The sequence below is a fragment of the Oryzias latipes genome, chromosome 18 (genome assembly GCF_002234675.1).
Source record: "Oryzias latipes chromosome 18, ASM223467v1".
Taxonomy (NCBI): domain Eukaryota; kingdom Metazoa; phylum Chordata; class Actinopteri; order Beloniformes; family Adrianichthyidae; genus Oryzias; species Oryzias latipes.
In genome coordinates, this window is record NC_019876.2 from 11,642,352 (window position 1) to 11,666,465 (window position 24,114).

A 24,114-nucleotide genomic window follows, 5' to 3' on the forward strand; every position below is an offset into this window, starting at 1 on the left:
GACAGACAATTGAACTGCGAAGACGGGAAAGAAAACGTCAACATGCCATCAGAAATACCTCTGAGAGATTACGCTTTTAGAAAATGCAATTCAGAGAGAAAGATAGTGGAAAATGAGAGTATACAGATAGTCCATGGTTGATGGCCTTAATGGAGGATGATTGCAGAGAATTGTGACAAATGGAGCACGTCAAGAAAAAGACGACTCAAACATCCCTGTCATCCTTGTGTAAATGACGGCGAAAGGAAGAAGTTTGATGAATGATGTGCATGACATAAGGGGTGCAGTCAAAGTGGCGTCCTGAGTGGATTTGGGGGGGGGGGGGGGCATGGTCAATTTGGTCTCCCTTTGTGTTAAAAAGACAGAGACATCCTCTGAACTCCTAGATGTGCCATTTGAGATCTTAAATCATGCACGAAGAGGCCCACTTAAAAAAAAAGTAAAGTTCAAGTAAATGGTTGCATAACTTCAAGTGTATCCATTAAATTCTTGCTTTAGCTAATTTTTCTGCAAGCATGTGTGCAGTTTTCTCTATTAGTAGAAATTTTCAACCGTATGTCCTCTCTCTTGGTGGAGGACAAATGTTCCCTCTTCTGTCGCTTCCTGCTGTCAGCATCGGAAATGGAACAATGCCATCAACTGGGTGTTACTGCACTGACCTCACCCAAAACGTTTGAAGAAATTCTTCCCCAAACAGCCTATTTTCAGTCGAGATAACAGCTTTAATGTTCCAACAACATGGAGCTAAGAGCTGCCCTTCTGTGTTCAAGTGCAATTGTCTGACTCATTTTAGCATCAAGCCAGTTTTCTATTTCTGCTCCTATGTATATGTTCATTTTCTGTTTCAAAATGTGGGTGGAGGTAGGGGGCCGGTTAGTTGTGGGCATTGTGTGTGTGATTTTAAAATGTAAAGGTCTTTGTTTTGGTTTTTAAGTTTAAAAGTTATTTTTATTCTGTAAAACACCATGCTACACTTGTATGAAAAGTGCTGTATAAATAAAGTTTGATTTAATTTTACTCTTAGCATAAAACCTTGAATGTGCATTGGTCGCATTGAGTAAAACCTTCTGCCAACTTACAAAATTGTGATTTTACGAGCAACCTAAACTACAGCTGCATGCTTGTGTTAATAGTCTCCGACATTTAGGAGAAAAGAAAGTGGGTTTGGCAAAGAGTCAAGGCTGAAGTCATAAAGAGAAAAACAGTTCAGCTCACATCTGCAGCAAGAACTCTGTTGATCAAAGTGATGGCAACTTGATAGGTCACACTTTTCTTCACGTTTTTAAAGGGAGAGAAAAAAAACACCAAATATGTTTGATGTAAAAAGTTTCCAGGTGGATACATGAAGGATAAAGATGTCCTGACAAATCTGCCAGGAATTGGATATTCATGTGGTCACTACTGAGCAGCACCACATATTTCCAATTCAAAAAAGACATGATTCTCCTCTTTTGGAAGTATTTTTATCAATCATTTGTAAACTGGTGACATAGCTTTCTCGTCTTGTTGCAGCTGTGAAAACAAATGCAATCTGAGAATCTCTTGTGTAGAAGAGATTCGTTGTTTCAACAAAGCTTATGTTACGTACTCCTAAAACAAAAAGGGGTATATCTGTATGAACTTCTTTGAGGCTACACTTCTTTTAGTTTTGGAACCATTGACATTTAATATGCTGAACTGATCATCTCTACCTTCACCCTTGGATTCTGCACAGCCAAATCCAAACTTAAACTAGATGGCCACATTGATCAGTTTGCTAATTCAACAATGTTCCAAAACGGCAATCGGGTGGAACAAAGTAAAGTCTGAAGTTCAAATTAGCTCTGCTGTTTTCCAAGAAGTCACGCCATAAAAACGATCAAATTAAAACTGGAAAGAAATTAACGAGGCTAATTTAAAAATGACACTCAACTGCTCTATTATTGCGGGGTTCACTTCCTGAAAATGCCCCACGATAAATGAAATCCGCTAAGTAGGATTATAGATGTTTTAGAGCTGTTAAACCCCTCACTGCACTTTTATCAGACAGGCACTGATATTTTCACACTTATCTTAAGTTTACCTTAGTAGAATAATAAGTTTGGTATAACTGAATGAAAATAGGATCTGTTCACAATCAAAGGTTTATGTAGTTTTAGAAAGCCCAACACATTCTGTACTGAAGATACGGCACCAGGGGATTTATTGACAAAATCAACAGCCAATCAGCGTGCAGAATAGCAGAACACAATGTGTCCTGTTGAAAAGAAAAAGCATGAAAAAATCCACAAAAAAGCAATACTACAAAAGGTGAACAACGATACACAAAGGGAACACTGTAATCAAAAATGATAAATATTGAAATAATCACAAAACCTACAGAAATCATAATGTACATGTACGTTTGTAGTAGGTGTGAAGTTGCACTATGGAGAATTGTTCGCTTTTGCAACCTCCTTCAAGTGGTCATTGGAAGAACTGAAACATTTGGTACTTCCTGGTTTGGGTCAAATTTGGAAAACAGAGGTTTGGGGGTTGCTTGGACCAGCTAACTCTTAGAAGTGTTCGGAAAGTCAATTTTGTGGGTGGAGGCAAAAACTAAATAAAAAAAAACTGCATTAGCCACGAAAATAGTTGACTGTGCAAAAACAAAAAGATATTTATATGATACAAAACTAAGATTCAAAGCTGCCAATTTGCTGACTTTGTTGCTATAATTTTTTAAACTAACAACTCTTTGTAAAAAAAAAAGTGAAACAAAAATCTGGAGCTATTCTGACATTTTAAAGGGTTTTAGTAAATGTATTTTGGAGAAGCAGCAATGGGTTCTGCAGCAGGCTCCTCCCACACTTGCAGGATCATAAGCCCACAAGAGCACATGCTCAATGTCACTGAAAATCATTGCCAGTTTGACTTAAATTTTATTGAAAGTGACTAAGACTCTATTTGCCGCACTATAATGTTGAGGTTACAGGTATTGTGAATATGCTCACTCGGCTAACGGGTCTAACTTGGCTAACATGTAACATGCCACAATCAAGTTCTAGAGTTACTGTGAATGCAGTAGAGTCTGAATGACTGACTTTTCTCTGGCTCTTTTGTCTCAATGCGCCTTGTGATCCGGTGCGCCCTATAGTGTGGACAATATGATAGATGTACAACTTATTAGTTAGACTTATGAGGGACCACGTAAACACAATTTGCAAAACGTTGTGTCAGCAGATGACACAACGGCGTCACAACCAAAACAGCATTTGTTATAGATTTGGGTGGGGAGGTCACCACCAAATGGCTCCCAAGTGGGGCGGTGACGACAGGTCAAACAAATTTGCCCACTCAGCCTAATGTGATAATTAAATTGATTTTCTAAACAAACTAAACTAATTTCGGTATACGTTTTCTTTACATTTGTGCAATATTTGTAAGCAAAAACCTGGGGGTATTTGATTTCATCCGAAGAAAAGTTTCCACATAGGAAACTGCTGACATTAAATGAGTACGTTTCTAAGATCAGGAAATGTACTTAGGGAGGCTCATGGTTGACACATTAGTCAGCTTTGTGCAGCACCCAAGAACTACTGTCCTCTGCTGAAGCAAGAAAAAAGAAGTTCAAGTCAAAGAAAACCATTGGACTTGGCTCAGCCTGAAGGTGAGCATGTACTCAGCAGTGTTTGCACAGCTGAAAGAGAGTTCTCTCAGCAGGGAGCAGGGCTGGGCACGACCATGGTACAAGCCCGCTTACGAACGCCGCTTCCTGCCACTTCCTGTTCAGAGAAGCACGAGCCAAACTCTGAGTCTAGAAACAAAACTGCCCTTCAGATACGCCCGACACATTTAACTCCCCTGTTGAAACTCTGGGGCAGTCTGACCTGGCTGCTGCCCGGTTCCGCTATCACAAGAATGCATAAAAAGGATTTTTGGTTTGATCATATTATAACATGATACTAAGCTGTCTAAGCCACACTGATTGGGCTGTATTTGAATTAATTTGGTTGAAAAGCAACCTGTCAAAAGCGATGACCAACAAAAAAAAATACTGACAGTCCATAAAATCTTAAAACTGCATTTGCATTTTATTGAACAGCTGCCTTCCCAAAGAGAGTCTCCTGTTCCAGCCTAAATAGGATCAATTTGACGGGATAGCTGAAAAAGGAAGGTTCGTTTCGTCCTCTGGGATGCGGCTCTGTCTCTTAAAGCTAGCACACTTTAGTTAGTGCAAGAAATATTTGTCTTTGAGAATGATGAACAAAGCTCTGGTTCCATAAAACTTGAGTAGGCCCAGGTGGTTACAGGAGGTCAGATCCACGGAGGCTCAATGAATGAATAATGGCTGCCTGTCAGGAGGAAGAGGAATATGACATGAGCTGTTGTAGATACAGTCGTGCAGGGAGATACACAAAGAGCGCATACTCACTAAGGGCTGGGAGACAGGACACAGCACGGGTTCATATCTGGTAGGTTGAAGTTACCAACCCCCCCAACCCAAAAGAGGTGAATAATTAGAGAGTCCATTGGCCTTTTGGACAGGAGCGCCCTTTGAATGAATGGAATAGCATTACCCTGATCTAAAAACTCATACGGGAACTAATACTTACTTAATTATCAAGCATACTTAAGGCGCCTGAATACCTGAGTAACTTTTTTATGGAAGACCTCAAGGATAAAGACATCAGAGACTTTAAAATTTCATCCTGGACACGAAAGGGTATCTCTTTTTTTGATGTATTGATAGTGGCTCCAAAAAGACGCCCAGCTCTAAGTAACCCCCGACAGAACTGACTGGCTTTAGCATCTTAAGTTTCAATCTGATTGTCTCTGCAACCAAAACCTTCAATACATGACATGTAAAAGAGATTCACTGGGTTTCATATTTGGCAGCAGATATCCTGGCCGACACAAAGAGGTTCTGGAGTTTTATCTGAAGTCAAGAGGCTTTAATGAAACCTCTGAGCTCACTTAAAAGGTACCAAACACTCCTGTGAACAAGGAGACATGACCCTACAAAACTTCGACTGGCACAAATCAGTACACAGAACTCTCTTTTTGGGTATTTCTCTTTGTTTGTCATAAAGTTTTAAAGCTAGTCTTGGTGATGCTCAGACCTGAATAGGTCCCATTTGGAACAATAGACGCCAATTCTGATGTATGTGCCCTCCCGGTGCAAAAGATAGACGAATAAAAAAGTGGATCTCCTTGGAAAGTGAACATCCTGACCTTGGCCCGGCACACAGTTTCTGTTTCCAAGGATTAGAAACCAACTGGACCCTTGAAATTCCTCTGATGCCCATAAATGGGATTCCCTGAGCAGGTGGACAGGTAGTGCGCACTTCGTTAATCTCTAGGAGGGCAGGAAGAAGGGAATTATGGGTCGCAGAGAGGACAGAGAAGTGAGGACATGCATTAGGCTGGAAGGGAATGTGGACGATGACGGAAAACACACTTTGTTTCTGATCGTGTTTGCAGTCTGAAACTGTTTTTAATCCTTTATAAAGGTAAAACTGTGTACGACCTGTTTATAACATAACTCCAACTGTAACAAAATCCAGCATAAGAGGCTCTTAGTTTTCATAATAGACGCTGTTTGGCATTTTCAGAAAAGGGGGAGCCACTAAATTGTGCAACTTGTTGTACAGATTTTATTTTTTATATTTTCTCAAACCATTGTTTCCTGAGGCCTTTAAATATTTAAAACCTGAAAAGTGTATTATCTTAGGATGAACCATCTTTTCTACTTCCTGTTTAGAAGGTCAGGAAAGGTAGACTGAAACAGGGAAACAACATTAAAACCCATTAAATAGCAACCGGCAAAGAGTGACACATTATAGTCACCATCAAACCAGACTTATGCAGAAACATCCTAAAAAACTGCTGGGTGAGCTTGACAATAATGAGACAGAGTGGTGGCTCTGCCCTGTTGCACTTGCGTCATCCAGATAATGGGGGCATGCAAGTTCACTGAGGGTCCTTGAGCCACGCTGGCTGCTGGTGTCCAGTGGCCCTGCTGGAGCCAACCGTGTAGCTGAAAACAAGGCAATCACTGATGAGCACTCGAGTCCTCCTACCTACAGGGGAGTTTTGCTGTCCAGTGCATGAGTGTGTGTGATTAGAGGCTTCATTTGTTCTGTTAAACTTGGAAACAGAGCGGCTGAGCCTCTGCAGCGGGCTGGATTAGTCCAGCAGAAAGAAAAACAATCCATCTTTTGTCAAAGAAGGGAAATGTCATTCAAACGTTATCTCCGCTGTTGGAAATGTCCCACACTGACATATTAGTGGTCCAACAACAAGTCCATTCCCTAAAGATGGAAAAGTTCAAAAGAGATATTGCTCCAACTTTCTGGATGAAAAGTAGATTCGAGAGGACGATATCATCTAATCCACTCCTGTACTACTACACTGCAGTAAATATTCGTGCATGAATTGTTCATCTGTCACTATGTTTTTCTTTTTACACACGCAGAGTTTGACCTATGAGGAGCAGGAAGCCTGGGAGCAGAAAAAGGTTGCTGTCAGGAAATGGGAAAGGCTGTGAATGAGCCCCTTCAAAAGCAGGAGCAGAACTCGACCAAGGCAAGAGATGTGATGGAAAGCTTCACATGAAGTGTTACAAAAATGAACAAGAACAGACGTTAGGAAGGATGAGAAGTTGTTGATGTACCAGGTCTTAAATTCTGATAAGCTCAAATAGTGGGAAAACAAATGTAACCCAAACAAAACTTTGGTCTGCATTTTTTGAATGATTGTGTTGAGATAGAAAGCTAAAACAACACTCACAATGGGTAATAAACAAATAACTGAGCATTTAAACCCTTTACTAATTGTCAGGCATGGTGGTGGAGCGGTAATAATTTGAGTTGTCTTCTCTAGTTGCAGTTATAGCAATCCTAAAACTGTTGGGTTCAATGCCAATGCTTGTTTTTATGCCTAATAAAAATATGTTAAGTTCTTTTACCAGTACAACTTATTCTCTACTAATCCTTTTAACACCTGAGCTTTAGCTCCACTGTTTAAATTCTTTTGATTACCATAACTTTTACGCAATTAACGTAATTACCGCTGATTCTGAAGTGGAGAAAAGCGACTTTGCACCGACTAAAACACCAAAATACAAGACTTTGCCAAAAGAGAGCACAGTTTTTTCAAATTCTTTTAAGAGTTGTGTTTTTTCTAATTGTTTTGTAACCTATATAGGAACACAATAAACCATTTAAGATTTAAAGTTATAAAATTACCAATATTCCTGTAAAACCACTCCTGTATTATGGAACAAAGCATTCAAAAGAAGAAAAAAACTAAACACTAAGCCTGTTTTTTGAGTTTATCAAATTAACTTGCTTTAAACGTGTTTGCAGATGTTCAGTAATTGAAAATAATGATTTAATACTCCATCTTTTATTTTAAAAACTTCTTAAATTCTAAAATCCCATATTTTTAGGCATGCATGTTAATGGCAAATTTCTCCTGACACCGGCCTCAGGAGAGGAACTGCAAATGTATTTTTCCTAGTTTGCGGCAAATTGAAGAATGTAAGTTTTTCTTTTTACCTGCTGTTAAACGTTTTTCTTCAGAACACCTAAAAACAAGTCAAACTAAATATAAATATATGTATAAGTTAATATATGTATAAATATTTTGCCATTTGTCACATAGCCCAGTCAAGTCTCCCAGACGATGTATTTATTTGAGAAACTGGTAAACAGAAAAACAAAAAACTAAAAAACATGTTACGACTCTAAGAAAACCAGATAACCCGCAAAGGAATGACTGCTAAAACTAAAATAAAATAGTTTCTGCTGTAAAGCAAGTAAAAGTTGCGAAGGAAGGAAACTTCAAATGAAAATGTCAAATTTCCCAAATTGAAGGACTTGTTTAGGTTGACCCCCCCCCCCCCCCCCCAAGTATTTTCGCTTCTCAATGGCTAATATAAAAAGGAAAAAAAAGTACTGAACACCATAAGAAGCAGAAAGCTATGTTGACATGATTCCCTTTCACCGTGACAAAGATAACCACATGTTGGAGCAAGAGTCCCCTCAGGTTTCATTACCGGCACACGTGCTTACACCACTAAAAAGTTAAAAGCGACAGCCGATGCAGTTTTTGGCACATTCTTGAACACGAATCCATCGCCTGAGCTCAACCCTGCACACCTGCACGCAACTGTAACTGCAGCTACCTCACTGATGCAAACCTCGAAGCCGCGCAGCAGCGAGCACGCCTCCAGTCATCAATGTTTTTACATTTTATTTGAAGTGGAGCAGCTTCGGCGCAGCATGTTGCATAACTTAGTTGGCTGTCTTTAGGTATTACCGCGGTCCGTGAAGCTAAATGTTTTGGTAGTGTTGCCTAATTCCACATCTGCTGTATAAATCTGTGGTCTGCAAGCTCAGTCTGGCTTAAGGAAAATATCCTTCTGCAAAAATATTTGTTGCTAGCACAGATTAAATCAATGCCTGAGCAACCGCACGCCATAATATTAACTGCGACAGAGTTGCATTAAAAAGGAAAGGAAAAGGTGACATTTTTGTGAGTGTTCATCACCAGCTATAAATTCCAAAATCAATACGCATGAAGCTGGTGGCCAATAATATTTAGGGGAAGCTTTAAACAGTTGCTGTTGCGTGCAGTCCTTCCAGATGATTTAAAAAAAAAAACAATTATTTTCTTATAAGAAAAATGTCTGAACTTACTTTTAAAATGTGGTGCTTTAAAAAAAGAAACACATATATCAAAATTTGATAGAAAAGATAAAAAGAGTCGGCCAGCATTCCCTTAAACAGACTGCAGATCTGGTAGAAGTCTAGAATTTTCTTGTGGCACAAAACTTCCTTCTTTGCATAGATCTTTTAAAAACAGAAGTTGCATCTTCTCTGTCTTTTCAGGTACCAAAACAAAGAAAACACCATGTGAGAGACTCCTATTTTTATGGCAACCAAAGCTTTAAAACCACCAACAGTTATAAAATCTGAACCAACATCTGAAGCTTTGGGGATACATTAAACTTGTCATCAGTCCATCAACTTCAATGTAGTAAACTTCACGCCATTATCAGCGAAAGTTCTTAATGTTAACAATGCTTGTGAGATGTAAAGAAAGGCCTTAGTCACAACTTTCCTTACGGGTAAATAAAGGTTGTCTTTGGGCAAAAAATGGGCAAATCTATATAGGGGATATAGGTATATAGGTGGTCCACAGGAACTATCAAGGTCACACATCACTTGGTGAGCCCGTAGTGTAACATTTCTTTTCTATGGGCGACAGATCAGTCTCAAATACCACGCAAGGGTAAGTAAGAGTGAAGGAGGTGAGACGCAGGCATGTCCTACTGATTTTTCCTTTTTTTCCAACAACCCCAAACCCCGTTAGTGCTGTTCACTTGGTGTGAACAGTCCCATGAGGACTTTATACAACCAGAGTGTAGTTTGTGTGGGCAGTTGTGTGTCACATTCACACCCTGTGCGTCCAGCATTTGCACACAATCACTAAGGAGCCCAGTACGCGCACCTTACTAATTACTAGCCTGTGACGAAAGGACACTGTTCGACTGCATCAATAGGTGCGTGCAACTTGCATTTGTATTACAAATACTTCACGATACACTTACCGCACCAGGACAATCGTACGTTCCATTTTCATGACGTCCCTGAAGGTGGCCACACGAGCCTTTTAGAAAATTGCAAGACACACCTGCGCTCCCAGTAAGATGCAGCCACTTCTGTCTATGATCCTCCACATCCCCAGACAACCTAAAAAGCCCAGCACCTGTACGGGCCAACCCCTGTTCAGGTGCTTGAAAGGATACAGAGAGAGGAGCTGTAGTTTTTTTATGAGGAAGCTTGGAGGGGCTAAGAAGTAACTTGGAGTTGCTCAGTTGTGTGTTTCTATAGTTTGTATGTTTGGCCATTAGTTAAAAAAATAATTACAGATGACTACAAACAAAGTGGTACCCAATAATTTCACATGTCTATATTGATGGTTAGTTTTGCAATCCATCCAAAGTTGCTGGTAATCAATTAACTCCATGTTGGACAGTTTTTGTTTAAATAGTACATCCCCTACTGTTTATGGAGAACAATGGAAACACTTGAACAAACTTCTGATATGGTACAATAAAAAAATGACTCCAAACTCACCCAAACTTTAATCTTACTGGTCTTCATTTTCTGGTTTCACCAAATTTAGCCTGTAAGTCATCCTCCTATGTTTGCATTGCAGTCATTTCCTCAATTTCTGATCATCTCACAGTGACCCCTCCATACCCCTGAAAGTATCTTAGCCATATTAGGCCCAGACTCCTTCCCTCCAATCATGTAGTGATTTGCCCCTGATGACTGTGTTTTCAGGCGCCGACGGAACGGTTTGTACCTGCAGATCAGCAGCCAGCCACATTCCTGCTGCACCATCCTGCCAATCAACATTACATCACACATTTGCTTCTCACTGACACACACCTTTCACCAGGAGAGTCTGCAGGAAACCGTTTTAGACAACCTTTTGGAAGAGTAGTCCTGTACACCAGTGGTCCCCAACAAGAACTGCATTTTTGCTATTTTATTAATAGTCTAAGGCTAAAGAAAGTTTTATTTTGAAAAACTTGTGACTTCTCCCCATTACATCGGACTAATTTCTGACACGTGTCAAATCACACAGTCTTGTGTCAAAAATCCATCTGCCACTACTACAGACCGGCAAGATAAAACCCCAAAGATAGCAAAGTAAACAAACAAGTTTCTTTTTGCAGAAAGGAGTCAGAAGGGAAACAGAAGAGCCTTGGACTTCAAAATAAAATAAATCTGCATTTAACAGACACAAACAAGAAGTCTCCAAAGATGAATTTATTGAAACAGTTTTTCCCACACACCATAATAATAATACATAATATTCAGCAACCATCTGTATAATGTGATCAGGATGCTGCTAATAAAGTTCCTCGAACAGTGGATTCACACGTATTATTATATTTAAAAAAATAAAACTTTTTCTTTCTTTTTTATGTATTTATCCTTTACACTTTAAAAGTTGGATGAGGCTGAAGTTGGAATTTTTTTTTTTAGCTTCCACTTTGACAGTTATGGGTAATGTGTCACATTTTAATGATTTCGATAAAATCTAGCGTACAAATAACGTTTTGAACAGCTGCAGATATTTTACAGAGGATGAAGTTAAACTTTACCCTCAAAAGTTTAGAGAAATTGGAAGCTAAAAAAATAGGATGCCAAACTCATCCTCGTATAGGCCAGTCCGTGAAAATATTGTAAAAATTGGGGACCAATGCTGTCTGCTACTAGTAATAATACTTTGGAAAGTGTTTTATAGTCAGTCTCTTTATGCAGGCCCTTGCAATAGACTTTCATTAACTATCTACTTTGCTGTTGGTCTGTCCGGTCATCTGTCATCCCACGGCTTTCAGCTTAAATGATCAGCCCTAACAGGCTTTGATAGGCATCCCTCATCTGTCATTCCTAACTTAACAGGCCATCTACTCATCACCATGCCAAATATTCCAGCTATGACACCACACATGATGCGATGAGAGATTTACCTCCACTGATAACATAAAAGACTTTGTTTTATTTTTATTTTGAGTGCAAAAAAAAGTCAAATCTGCACTTTCACAGGTGGTATCTTCATCTTTAAATGGTAGAATTACAAGGGAAACTGGAGTGATAAAACGACTTGAATGACGTAGGTTTCCCGACATGCCTGTCACACGTGGGAATGCATTTTTTTCCCTTCTTTTTTTGTATATAAAGACCACCTGCTGCAGATGATGTCACTGTTATGCAGGAACTCCGGGAACAAATTCCACAGTGACATTTCAAATTCAACACCCGCACGAGCGATAAGCCAGAACAACGGTGACCCAAGGGTGCATTTTTGTCATAACAGAAATTACTTTTAGGGGTCAAACATCAATCCTGGAAAAACACACAAACAGCAAGACTGCACAGGTTTTCTAAAGGCAACAAGACTTTGTAAAGGTTATCTGGAGTTTGCCATCAATCTTGGTTTCGCTTAAGAAAACTGGAATTCCAGCCTGTGGAGCTAACAGAGATGAATGCGGCTTCTATAGGTCCCGCTAATCATACCAATTAAGACATTTGAAAATCTTATTTCTATTATTTTTTTTAGTTGTAATCTGAAGTTTTACCAGTAGTCATCACTAAATCCAACAAATTTGTACCCTTGCTACACCGGTCAAACACGTTCACGACTCTTCCGTTCACGCGTCGCTACATATAAAACGAGTGGCAATCGAACATGCGTTGAAAATTAAACGAGCTGAACTTTGACTAATTACGGACTCAATTTTGTAGTGACGTATAGATGGCGTCTCTTTTGATTCACGGATGTAGTTAATGCCTGAAAATTGATCACGGAGGAGAAATTAATAATTGAGGTTTGGGAATTGGGAAAGTCTTTCATATTTCGTAATAAACTGTGAAAGAAAGAGCCTGGAGCAAGATTCATGAGATTTTCACCGCTTTGACATTTCCCACCGACCCTCTTCCAACTGCAGATCCATGCACTAGTTTCAAGTAGTGACAGTCAAGTGAATACCATATACTCAAAGCGCATTCAAGAATGCGTGTTTAGCACGTTCTTTAATGCACAACACATGCCCAGTGTGAACTTAGCATTCAATTTTTTTTATTTAGCCCTTTTATTCATTCCTTCATCATTTATTTTTGCGCTACCAACTCAAATATTTCTGCTTAACATGTCTAAACTTCTATGACTTTCAACTTATCCACTCTCATGACTTACCATTTCAGCATCTCACACTTCAGAACCAAATAAAATCAACAGAGGTGACGAAAGACCACACAGATTTTCTAGGCAGGGGTTCTCCTCAGAAGGGAAGATCTGGCCACTAAATCTTTCTTCGGCCATTACATCTGTGCTGCTTCACTGGCCAATTCTGTGCGAGTCTGTGTATGTGTTAAATTGTATGTAATCCCTGCCTGGGAATTTAAATGGACCTTTGGGTCCCATGTTCATGCCACACACGCAGAAAAGTCACAAGACTACACACACCCATGAAATGTACAGGAGGACTATAGTTGACATTAATAACTTAAAAAAAAGACACTTTTGTTCACACGTTTGACATAAAATTTTAGGTTTATAACATACTTGTAATTTAATCCTAATCTAAACATTCAAATGGATTTGGCCTAACAATTGTGCACCATTGACAACAGGCCACAGCTATATTATAATAGTTCTGAACCTTGTCATCAGAGGATTTATGCATTTTTATAACTGATTGATGAATAGTCGGATATCCCCTAACCAGGGGTTTGCAACCTGAGCTTCTGGAGCCACATGACTCTTTTTATCCTTCCATTGTGGCTTTTATAGAAAAGGGATAAAAATGTTTACTTTTGATTCATTTGTTTTTCTGAATTTTTTTATATTTCTGTTTAAATTTTTTAACATGTCAGATAACAAAATGATGGTAACAGGGATATTCTAATGTCATAGTGGATCATCAGTAGAATAAGATACAAGAACATACAGATTTTTATTTTTTATTTTTTACAAAAAATGGTTTTCATGTTCATATTTGATAGGAAAAAGAGAAAAAAAAAAAGATGGCTCGCCAAAGTCGTAATGATGTTTGACTTGGCTTTCTTTGCATTTTTAATTCAAGCATAATGATCCTATTTAATACAGAGTGTATTTTATTTTGAAAGGAACTGCTGCTGTCAAAAGTAAAAAAAAAAAAAAAGTCAAAATTGTTATAAAAGATCTGTACTCTTTCATCATTCACTTACAGTAAATATTTAAAGCTACATTTTATAAATGAATGGACTAATGGTCACAAAAACCTAAATAAAGTTTATTTTTATAAATGGTAAATTGGGACTTTGCATCTGCACTGGATTTGGTACAAAAAAAAAAAAAAAGAAAATAGGCCAACTTTTAGCGGCAAAGGTTGCAGACCCCATGGACTTAACCAATCTAAAACACTACATTTATAAAAAAAATAAAACAAAAGACCTCTACAGATAAATAATGAACCAATTCAGTCTTTCTGGTTCATTCATCAAAGGTTCCAGCAATGCTAACCAGTGGTTGTTTCATCCTGGGCCTGGGGCAGTTAATCAGTTTGTCGTTGATTTATGGTAGCACAGAGGTATCTCTCTGAGGTCACATCTTCCCACAAAGAGTGAAACATTTTGGGTTTCTGGCCAATGTTGATGAATGTGCAAGCAGTCCTATAAAAATGTTAAAAGGTCAGAATACAGTTATCCACAGCTAAAGCAGCTATGAGTGTATATAGCATGCTTATTATTCTATGTTTTATTTTCGCACATTTAAAAAAATTAAAGGGAATTATAATAGCCAACAAAAAACTAAAAATAGATCAGGAGATGTTCACACTTGTGAAAATACCTCCAAGTAAAGGAGTAGAAGACTTCTTTAAGGGACTTTACTGTTAAAGTTTGACTTCTTCTGCGTCTAATCTAATAAAAGCCTTCACAAAAGATTTTGACTTTTATCTATAACATCTTTGCTTTATTTTTGTTGAACAGTAATGGTGTCAACACCTTGTAATACCCCTGTTTTTTTGGAGTGGGTAATGCTAATTCTAATGTAGTCGACTACAAGGATTTTTTTGTTTATCGCCATTTTTGAGAAACATTAACTTCAGGCCTGTTGACTGTACAGTGACCCCACATAGGCAAGAAGATTTTTGCAAATGTGTGCAAAAATTGGACCCCTATTTAAGATTTGTATTTAACAGCCTAAACAGTTAGCATGTAGCTCAGTAGTGGCTGTGACTATCAAACAAAGGAAACAACAGTGTCATTTCTTTTTTGTCATAAAATATGGTTGATGGTAGACTCAAATGCCAAAAAATAGGGTTAAACTTAAGAGAATGTAAATACTTTAATAAATAAACTTAAATACAGAAATATAAATGAAAAAACAATCAAAGTATATTATAAAAACTAAAATGTAAAAACAAGACGGATCCAGTGTGTAGTGATTTTGACAACAGAGCTAAATAGTTGTTCCCCGCTATACTGCCTTCCGTCTTCTGTGGTCTCGCAGATTTGTTTTGTGCAATTTTGCAGGTCATTGTGTTTTGTTTCATAGTGTCACGCCAGAGGGTGTCAAAATTGTTCTTCACTTCTATTTTAAATCCCCATCATTAATAAAAAGAAGAAGAAAAAAAATGGCCCCTAAAGTCTACTCACAATACCTCATATTGATCGCAAGAGGGAAAAAACGTAAGAATCATCGCTAAAATAAAAGAACTAAGCAAGAAGAAATAGTCACAGATGACTCCATCCATTGTTCCATGCAAGCTTCTAATGCATAGCTATTTAAAGCTACATTAAAAACATCAGTAATAAAATAAAAAATGAATTACCATTGGATACAGCTGGATGGCTGCCAATCTGTATTACTCTGGGTTTATTTTTGAGCAATAGAGATTTTCATGGAAAAAAGATCTTTACATTTTCTGAAAGATTACCATATTTCTGAAGAAGCACAGAAATCCTGTAAGCCCCCCTCCCAAATTTCTATCTGCTGTTTCGACATGGCCGCCCTGTTTTTACCCGGAGCACATGTGGTCACTGGGGGGAACAGATGTAAAAGCCCCGGGAAGCATCATTAGCTTTACAAACATTCGCCATGGAGACCCTGTCAGCAAGCGGCCCTCAGTCACTCGTCTTTCCACCGGTTTAGCTATCCAGCCATTCTTCTCCTCTCAACCCCTAACTGTTCTCACACTCGTACACAACCTCTATCTTCCCCAGAGAGTGAGGTCAGCAAGTGAGATAACTTGCCTTTTATTTGTTTGTCATGCCTGTCAACCAGTGAGTGGATCTGGAGTTATTGGTTTCCATTTTGTCCAAAAAGATACACTTTGATATTTATGTTTTCCTTTCATGCTTTTTATTAATGACCCTGGTTGGTCGGCATTCTCCCAGCCCGCTTCATTGAACTTTTCATCTCTCACTTCTTTAATAATGCTATCTTTATCCTTTTATGCTTTCTGTATTCATTCCTTCCCTAATTTCTACCATAATCTGCATCATTATCACTCCATTAATAAACCTCTCCTTTGAATCTTGTAATGCAGTAGTCATCCTCCTCTTTTAGGAGGGACTATGTCCTTGTCTTGTTGTGTAACTACGCTGATTTTTTTTTTAAAGATCTGAAGCCTTAGTCATATGCACCTGGATGTGGGGTTGACCTGTTCAGGTGCTGCAGGTTTGTGGGTTGCCCAGGCCCATGGAGGTGTTTTAGAGAGGCTTGTGCAGCCACCTCAAGGGACGTCATAAAAATGGAACGTCCCATTGTCATGTGAGTGGCAAGTGTATCTTAAAGTATTTGTGGGGATAATGTAAGTTGCATGTACCTATGACGTACGGTTGATGCTTTCGTACAGAGCCCTTCTGCCGCACTATTATCATTAGTAAGGTGTGCATGCTGGCTCTTGGCTAATCGAGCACAAATGCTGCACGCTTGGGGTGTGCAGGTAAGTACTTGTTGAAGAGTCGTGCCCACAAGTACCCGAATTAGCTTCAACAGTGATAATGATGCCCTCTTTGCGCTTTGATTGTCTAATTTCTGATGCTACATTTAAACCGGGCATGTGACATACAAGTACGTACTAAACATCATTTATTGAATGCATATGGCGATTACACTGGACGAGTAGGGAGAGGCGTCTTATTTTTCCTTTTACACTATTTTCTAGCGCATGTCTGCCATCTACAGTTGAAAGAGATTTGTTGCGATTTTGTAAATCTTGCTTCAGGCTTTTTCTTTCATTCCAATATAAGAAAGACTTGATGTCATAGAATTCCGGCTGGGCACAAACTGCAATTATTATTGGCTCCTTCAAGATCACTTTTCAAACAGTTGGCACTTCCATGAATTAAAAGGAAAACCATCCATTCGTCAATAACAAATCAGAGTCCCTGATTAGTCCCTGATCTGTGTGGAGTTTGCATGTTCTCCCCGTGCATGCGTGGGTTCTCTCCGGGATCTCCGGCTTCCTCCCACCATCCAAAAACATGCTTCATAGGTTGATTGGCAACTCTAAATTGACCATAGGTATGACTGTGAGAGTGAATGGGTGTGTGTTTGTGGACATTCTACCCTGCGACAGACTGGCGACCTGTCCAGGGCATCCCCTGCCTTTGCCCATAAGTGGCCGGGATAGGCTCCGGCAGCCCCATGACCCCGAAAGGGAAAAACAGTACAGAAAATGAATGAATGAGTCCCTGATCAGTCAAAGATCAACCTGATTTAACTTTTAACCCTTGTGCTATCTTAGATGACCCCACCCTTGCATTAACGTGTTATTCCTACCATGACAAAGGTGGATAAAGGTGGAAAGATTTCATGTAATCCATGGACACCAGTGAAGATCACAAATCATTGAAGAAAAAAGGTTCAGCACACTGTCTAGTGGGTCTAGATGACCCAACTCCTAATGTTAAAGTGCCTAGGATAGCACAAGGGTTAAACGCGCGTTCAGTGACCGAGCTTTTTGTATGTACAACCAAAAAACAGTTGTAGACAGTTGCATGGAGGCACGTGAACTCAAGAGTTTTGACCACAGAAGTTGGAACACGAGTTGCCGAGGGTGGAGGGAACGTAGCTCAACAGTCAGGCCTCGCGCCAGGAACTTAAACTTATCATTTGATCAGCAATAACAGGCCCCTTGCACACAGTGCACACGATTTGGGGGTATTGAAAACAAAAAAAAGAAAAATCCATCCTAAGTGCCTGAACGTATGATTTAAGTTTTCGTTGTGACCTGTCGCTCGCAGCATGCCCATAGAAAAAATTTGTACAGGTTTACAAAGCGGTAAATGACCTTGATTTTCTACAAATTAATGCAGGTTTTTCCCTCATTGCTCCTCTTTCTTTCCTTGGCTGTCTATTTCTCTTCTGTTCATCCTCTTTCCCCTCCCTTTGTGGTGTCAGTCTGACTTCTATATCTCCGTTGAACGTTCTTCTCAACCAACAGGCAAACATAAAAACCTCCTACCTGCAACTCCCCTCTAATTAAGCATCATAAGAAGGGCCAGAGTGCTGAGTCTCCCCTCTGGTTAGCGCCCTTGCTGCAATCTCATACTGGGATGGGTCAAGGCCAGGGCACGAACAGGACAGACAGATGCATGTGCTCAAGCCAAGGCAGAGCTGCTAATCTGCACGCGTTCCGCAGCTTTGTAAAAGTAGCTGAAAAATGTGCATGCCAGATGAAGTGCGAGTTCCTGCAGATTGAAGCTCACGCTGGCATTCGGGAACGCACAACAGGATAAAACAACAACACTCAATCATGCTGATGGAGGGGACTAGGACTCACTGCAGATGGAGCCCAAAATGTTTCATCCGGGGGGCCAAAATACCAGAGGCTCCGATTTCAAACTCAGTAATTACAAATAAACCTTGTGATGAAGGAACAAATACATTCACAGCGGGTTCTGGAAGGAACAGAGCAGGAATAGAAAAAAAAAAGTTACCTGCAAAATTACTGATGGGGCAGGGGTGGGATCCCTACTAAGAACAAGGTCCTTTTACTGTAATGGCGCCATCTACTGGCAGCACTTCTGCAAAATAAGCCACAACCAGGCAAAACTACAAAACCTCTTGCTGCTTTTTAGGTAGCTTTTCTGATTGACTTCTTGGAAAATCAACACCCCGTAACTCCAGCAAGTTCTCCTATTTATTGGCACAAGCAAAACCACAGACTCAGACACACTGTTATCCGAATAGAGCATTGAGTCATAGAAGCATAAACAATTTCAAGTTCTGCAAGATTTTGGAGGTGAATCAGTGAATGTCTGATACTGCTTTCGACATCTGTTCAGTTTTCACAAAGAACTCATTATTTATCCACTCTAAATGTGAAAGAAATTCTGTAATGTTTTGGGATTAATCTGTCACTTACTAAAAAGAAGGATTACATTGTTTTCGTAAGATCATTTTAAACCGTTGGCATTCTCAGGGGTGTGTCCAAAAGGTGACAGGGTGTGGTGCCCGCCTGCCCTCCAGGTCCCCCCCTTTAAAACCTCTGCTTTACACACAATCAGCACTACTTTCCACTGTTTTTTTTTTTTTTAATTGGTCCAAAAAATACCAACCAAATCTAATGAAATTTACATTATTTAGTCTTCCTTCATTTATTGCGTGAGTTCTAAAAAATAACCTGCAATAGGCAAAATCTGCAAAGTCAACTTTACTTTTTACAATTTCTATGGATGTTTTAAGATGACAGAATTTTACACAATTTATACACTTTTCTCAGACAGACGTGAACATTTTCACACTTTTCTCTCTTATTTAAACTCTCAATGTTCAAACCTTTGTAGATAAATTTGGCGAGTCCAGTTTTATAAAATAAAAACAAGGAGCAACTAGCCATCGAAGATGTATTTAAATTTTGCAAACTAAATTTATTCTGTACTTGAAACATGGAACAAAGGAAATTGATTGGCAATGGCTGCCAATCAGACCACAGAACACAATGCATTGTAAAAAAAAAAACTTAAAAAAAAAGCATAAAAGAATGCAAAACAGTATTTAAAAAAATCTGCAAAATGTTAACTATAAAGTAACAAAACAGGTTATACTCTAAACATGCCTTTACAGTAAAACTTTTAACATTTCAACATTTTTACATCTTAGTAATTCGGGATCTTCAAAGATTAGGGTTGGTGGCACTAGACAACTCATGTGTTTTGTTTCCTTTATTCAAACTGTCCAACTGGAAGTTAAATATTATAAGAAATTTATATTTTTTAAATAATATAAAATATCTTTTTTAAATAATATTTTATCATTTAAACTTAAACTCTGGAGATGAAATTAAAGGATCAAACTCTTTGTGTCTTTAAAACAAGTATAAATCTTTAATATTTAATTAATTGGGATAGTAAAAAATCTGAATAAAATTTTCTAATTATAATAGTTTGTAACCAACATAGGAAAAGATGTGTAATGAAAGCATTAGTGCTCTGAACATTGAACCCTGAGGAACACCACAGAATGGTTCAGGGATATATAATGTTTTAAAAGCTAAGTTCTCTTCTTTTCCACAAATTCTTTTTTAGACCACCAAAACTATATTTTCTTATGGTTAAAACTCAAAATAAAACACAGCATCAATAAAAATGCTACAAACAATTATCCTGATTAGTTTTATAAACAATTTAAAACAAAAGTTTTGAATTGGGGAATAGGGGAATTAAGATAAAGCCGTCTCTCCCCATCTGTTCTTTTCCTATTGGTTATAAATACACTTTTTTCCATCTACAATAAAAAAAATCTTTTTCTGAATTTATTTAACATTTTTTGTTCAAATAAGCAGGATCTTGCTATTTAAAATGACATCAAAGAAAAGTCAAGCCAATGGTCTCTAGCAAATGAAGCCGACACTGAACATTTCCTTAGAAGTCAACATTGACCAGATGCTGCCATCTCTTGTTCTCTTCTACAGGACTTTTCCGTCATTAGCCCACTGAGGACTCTGGGAAACGATCTGTTATTGGCTTAGCAGTACACTGTAGAAACATACCAGGAAGCAGTGAAACTGAGCCAGGAAGTCCAGCATCAAAAGTGAAACATTTTGAATGTAGCTCTGCATTTCAAGTCCCCGTGACTTTTGTCCTTGGCCTTCATGTACGGTAATAAGGAAAGCCTCGAACCCTCTCCACGGATTAAGCCCAGATGGGAACAATGAGATGAGTATGAAGGCTTTACTGACTAACTGAAAACACTCACCCTTGTTAACGCACTCCAAAAACTTTCTCCATCCATCACTGGCCAGATGTTCATTAAGTTTTTTTTTTCCCCCTGATTCTCAAGTGAGACCAACCCCTCAAAAAAAATTGAATTCACTGCCCATTCCACTCCACAACAAAGCCACTTGAGTAAACTAATTGGGTAGTTTGTGGTCTTTATGATCAAGAGATCGGGCCAAAGAGTGCGTTTCGGAGAACAAGAAATGCTGTTGTTGTTGACGGACGCTCGCTCGGGACCACTTGCACAGCGTGACCCCACTTAATCCCACCATTAGACTCCAAAGCTTCCCAATCCTGCAGACTTCAATACATGTGTTCATTGCGTTAAGACGCTGAGAGGGACCATTTCCTTGAATAAACATTAAAATCTGTTGCTTTTGCGGCTAATTTCCTTCTGTATTCCAGCTGAGTTATTAAAGAGGAGGCATGTGCTGAAGTGCGCGTGGCAGCCCTCTGCTGTGATAAAGTCTGATTTACATCCATCACATGTGGAAAGCTATTCACCATGCGAGTCCCCGACTCCTCTAAGAGGTTCTACGATTTATTTTATGTTTGGTTAATCAAAAGAAACTGATGCAATATGTCTTTTTTTTTAATCAAGGAACTGGGGCTGAAATAGAAACACTAAAGAAAGAAAACCTACTGAATAGTAGCAACTCCAGCTTGGCTAGCAGACTTGGCCAAAGACTGAAAGATGAATTAGTCACAAACCTGAAGGGCCAGATTAGTTATAGACGCATTCCAATGATAAAAGTATTTTTAACATGTGTTTTGAACATGTTCTTGTGGCATTAACCTGATGATGGAGGACATATATAAAGAAAACTAAGATTAAAATTGCATTTCTGTGTATTTCTTTATTCAAATCATTGTGAATCAAGAAAAAAATGCTGTTGTATTAGGAGTGTAGTTGGCATCTGCCTTAAAACTGGACGGCTGGATGGCTTCGATAATGTGCGCCATTTTTGTTGCACCGGTAATGTTTAGTTGGGGATGTGAGGGCCTCCAAGCCAGCGGGTGAGTGTGTAAGCAGGAAGCTCTCAGTTTTAGGTGACGGGAAGGGGTGCGGGGTTGCTCCACTCCCTGCCCACAACTCAGAGGTGAATTTGTAAGGAACTACTGCTGCTCTGCAGAAACTATGTCCTAGAAAACGACACACATTTTTAAAAATTAGACCGAACAATGGTTTAATCATAATTAAAAAACCCACTGGGAACGCTTTAAAAGATGATCGAAGTGGGACTTTACAAGCATCATACACAAATCCTGAGATTTGTCACTTAAAGTCCAAAATAAGACATGTAAGCCATTTCAAACACAAGATAGATCTCCTTTGCTCCACAGCAAGGACAGGTGCCAAATTACTGGATATTCTTGCTTCTCACAGAAATGCCTAGGAGTATTTGGAGGGCACAGCCTCCTACACACTCTGCCAACAACAAATCTCCATTAAGCGAAAAGGAAAAAACATTTCTTGAAGCTTCTAGGAGGCAAATCAGGGGATTGGAGTGTGAGCAACAAGAGCCTCCAAGAATTGTTGGAGCTATGCAATTATGTCACCCTCAAAGTGAGGCCTGTTCTATTTAGGGTTGGAGCCACAGGCTATTTGGCCCCCCCACACAATCAAATCACACCCGCATAACCAAACTCCAATATAGTTTTATTTATTTGCCAAGTAATGCAAGAACCAAGATTTTTTTTTTTTAAAGTAGGGACCTTCTGTGACTTGGCGATTCTGCTCACAAACAGATACATGTCCTGTGCTGACTCATGCTTCATGAATGGGGAAGGGCTTGTATCTGCTGAACACCTGATTTTGAACATTTTCTCTTTTGTTCTTTGCTCTTTCTTCTGGTAAAGGGGTTGAAAAGTCCCACTCCAGTCATCTTTTGATGTATTGTAAAAGGGTTCCCAGGGAAAATAAATAAATAAAAAACATGTTGTTTTGTAGGACATGGTTTCTGCAGAGCAGCAGAAGTTGATAAGAAATACGCCTCTAAGTTATGGGCGAGGCTGTTGGCACGGAGTGAGCCTGCCCTCATTTCCCATCATCTCTTTGTTTACACTCTCTAAGCTTGCATTTTTCTTTGGCGCATGTATATACAAACACACACACACACACACACACACACACACATATATATATACTCTCCATCATGAGAAAATGCTACAAGAACTTGTTAAAAACACAAGTTTCCTCTTTCTAATTACAGTATCCTATGGATTTTTTGGTGTTTTAAAAGTCCAAACAACCTTGAAAGAAGAAGAAGCACCTGTCAATCATTGACACCCCGAACCCTCTGTTTAAGCCCTAAAAATCAATAAACAGCTTGTGCTCCACTACAAAGTATGGTTCTCCTCTTTTATTTGTTTATTTTTATTTTAACAAACATGGACCTTCACTTCAGCATCGCGCAGGATAACCAGGCGCACCAGTAAAACGCAGCACTCTGCTGTTTTGTCCCGGGGAAATGTTGGGGAAACAACAGGTGGTTCCTCTATTTGTTCAGAAAAGGAGGGATAGAGAGAGAGAGGGGGAAAAAGGCTCACCTTCAAGTACACAGCGAGGAGAAGCAGCACGCACGTCCAGCTGCAGCTTTCAGTCATCTCGGGCAAGTTCAACGTAATTTCAAAGCGCTGACAGAGGCGCGCGCGCGCGCTCCGAGCAGAAAGTAGGAGAAGGAGGGTCCCGCGCGGCTGCTTCCCCCAGCGTCCACGCGGAGGAAAACGGCTCAGAGTCGGCCGAAAGCGCACATGACACCTCACGGCCGCTTCCAGATATTTAGTTCCCGCTGCAAACACGTTGCTGCTAAATTTATGTTTGCATACCGAGCAGCGCGTCGGGACACGGGGGCTCTCCCACCTTACTTTCTTAAAGACACAGGCGAGCTAAAGCGTCACGGTCGCTTCTCCTCTTTAATGGATGCCTGCAGTGACTGACAGGCGCGTTCCTACATAGAGAGAGAGAGCTCTGTTTATTCCTCCCCTCACCTCCAAAGGTGTCCGCATTCACAGCATTTAAAGCCTCGTTTCATCAGCTGACTAGTTAGAACAGGACTAAAGACATTTGCAAACCTCTGAACTTCAACCATTAAAAGATTCTATTATTCATCCTTAATGGGTCGTAGAAGCCGTTTCACAAAAACGGTTGAAATGAGTTAGTCAATCTAAGTCTGAAATCACTCCAGAGAAAGTAATCTATTTAAGTTTCCCACAAGTAGTCTATGCTAAAAGTGAGGTAGTAGACTAGAAATTTACATTTTCTATACAATACGGTAAATTCATTCATTTTTTCATTCATGAATGAATGGTAAATTCAAAAAGTTTCAGTTTAGTCTGAAGAAGTTAGTATTAGTAT

General features: G+C 39.3%; 1 protein-coding gene across 2 annotated transcripts in view; it reads right to left on the reverse strand.

The window, feature by feature from the left end:
* Positions 1-23,646, reverse strand: part of adamtsl1 (ADAMTS like 1) — a 124,906-nt gene extending 101,260 nt beyond the window's left edge. The window contains exon 1 of one of the 2 annotated variants that reach the window (XM_023965893.1): positions 23,307-23,646. In XM_023965893.1, the coding sequence (XP_023821661.1) occupies positions 23,307-23,363 (57 nt within the window). In that variant the 5' untranslated portion in view covers positions 23,364-23,646. The remainder of the gene's footprint in view (positions 1-23,306) is intronic. The other variant, XM_023965892.1, reaches the window with a different exon arrangement.
* Positions 23,647-24,114: the final 468 nt, after the last annotated feature.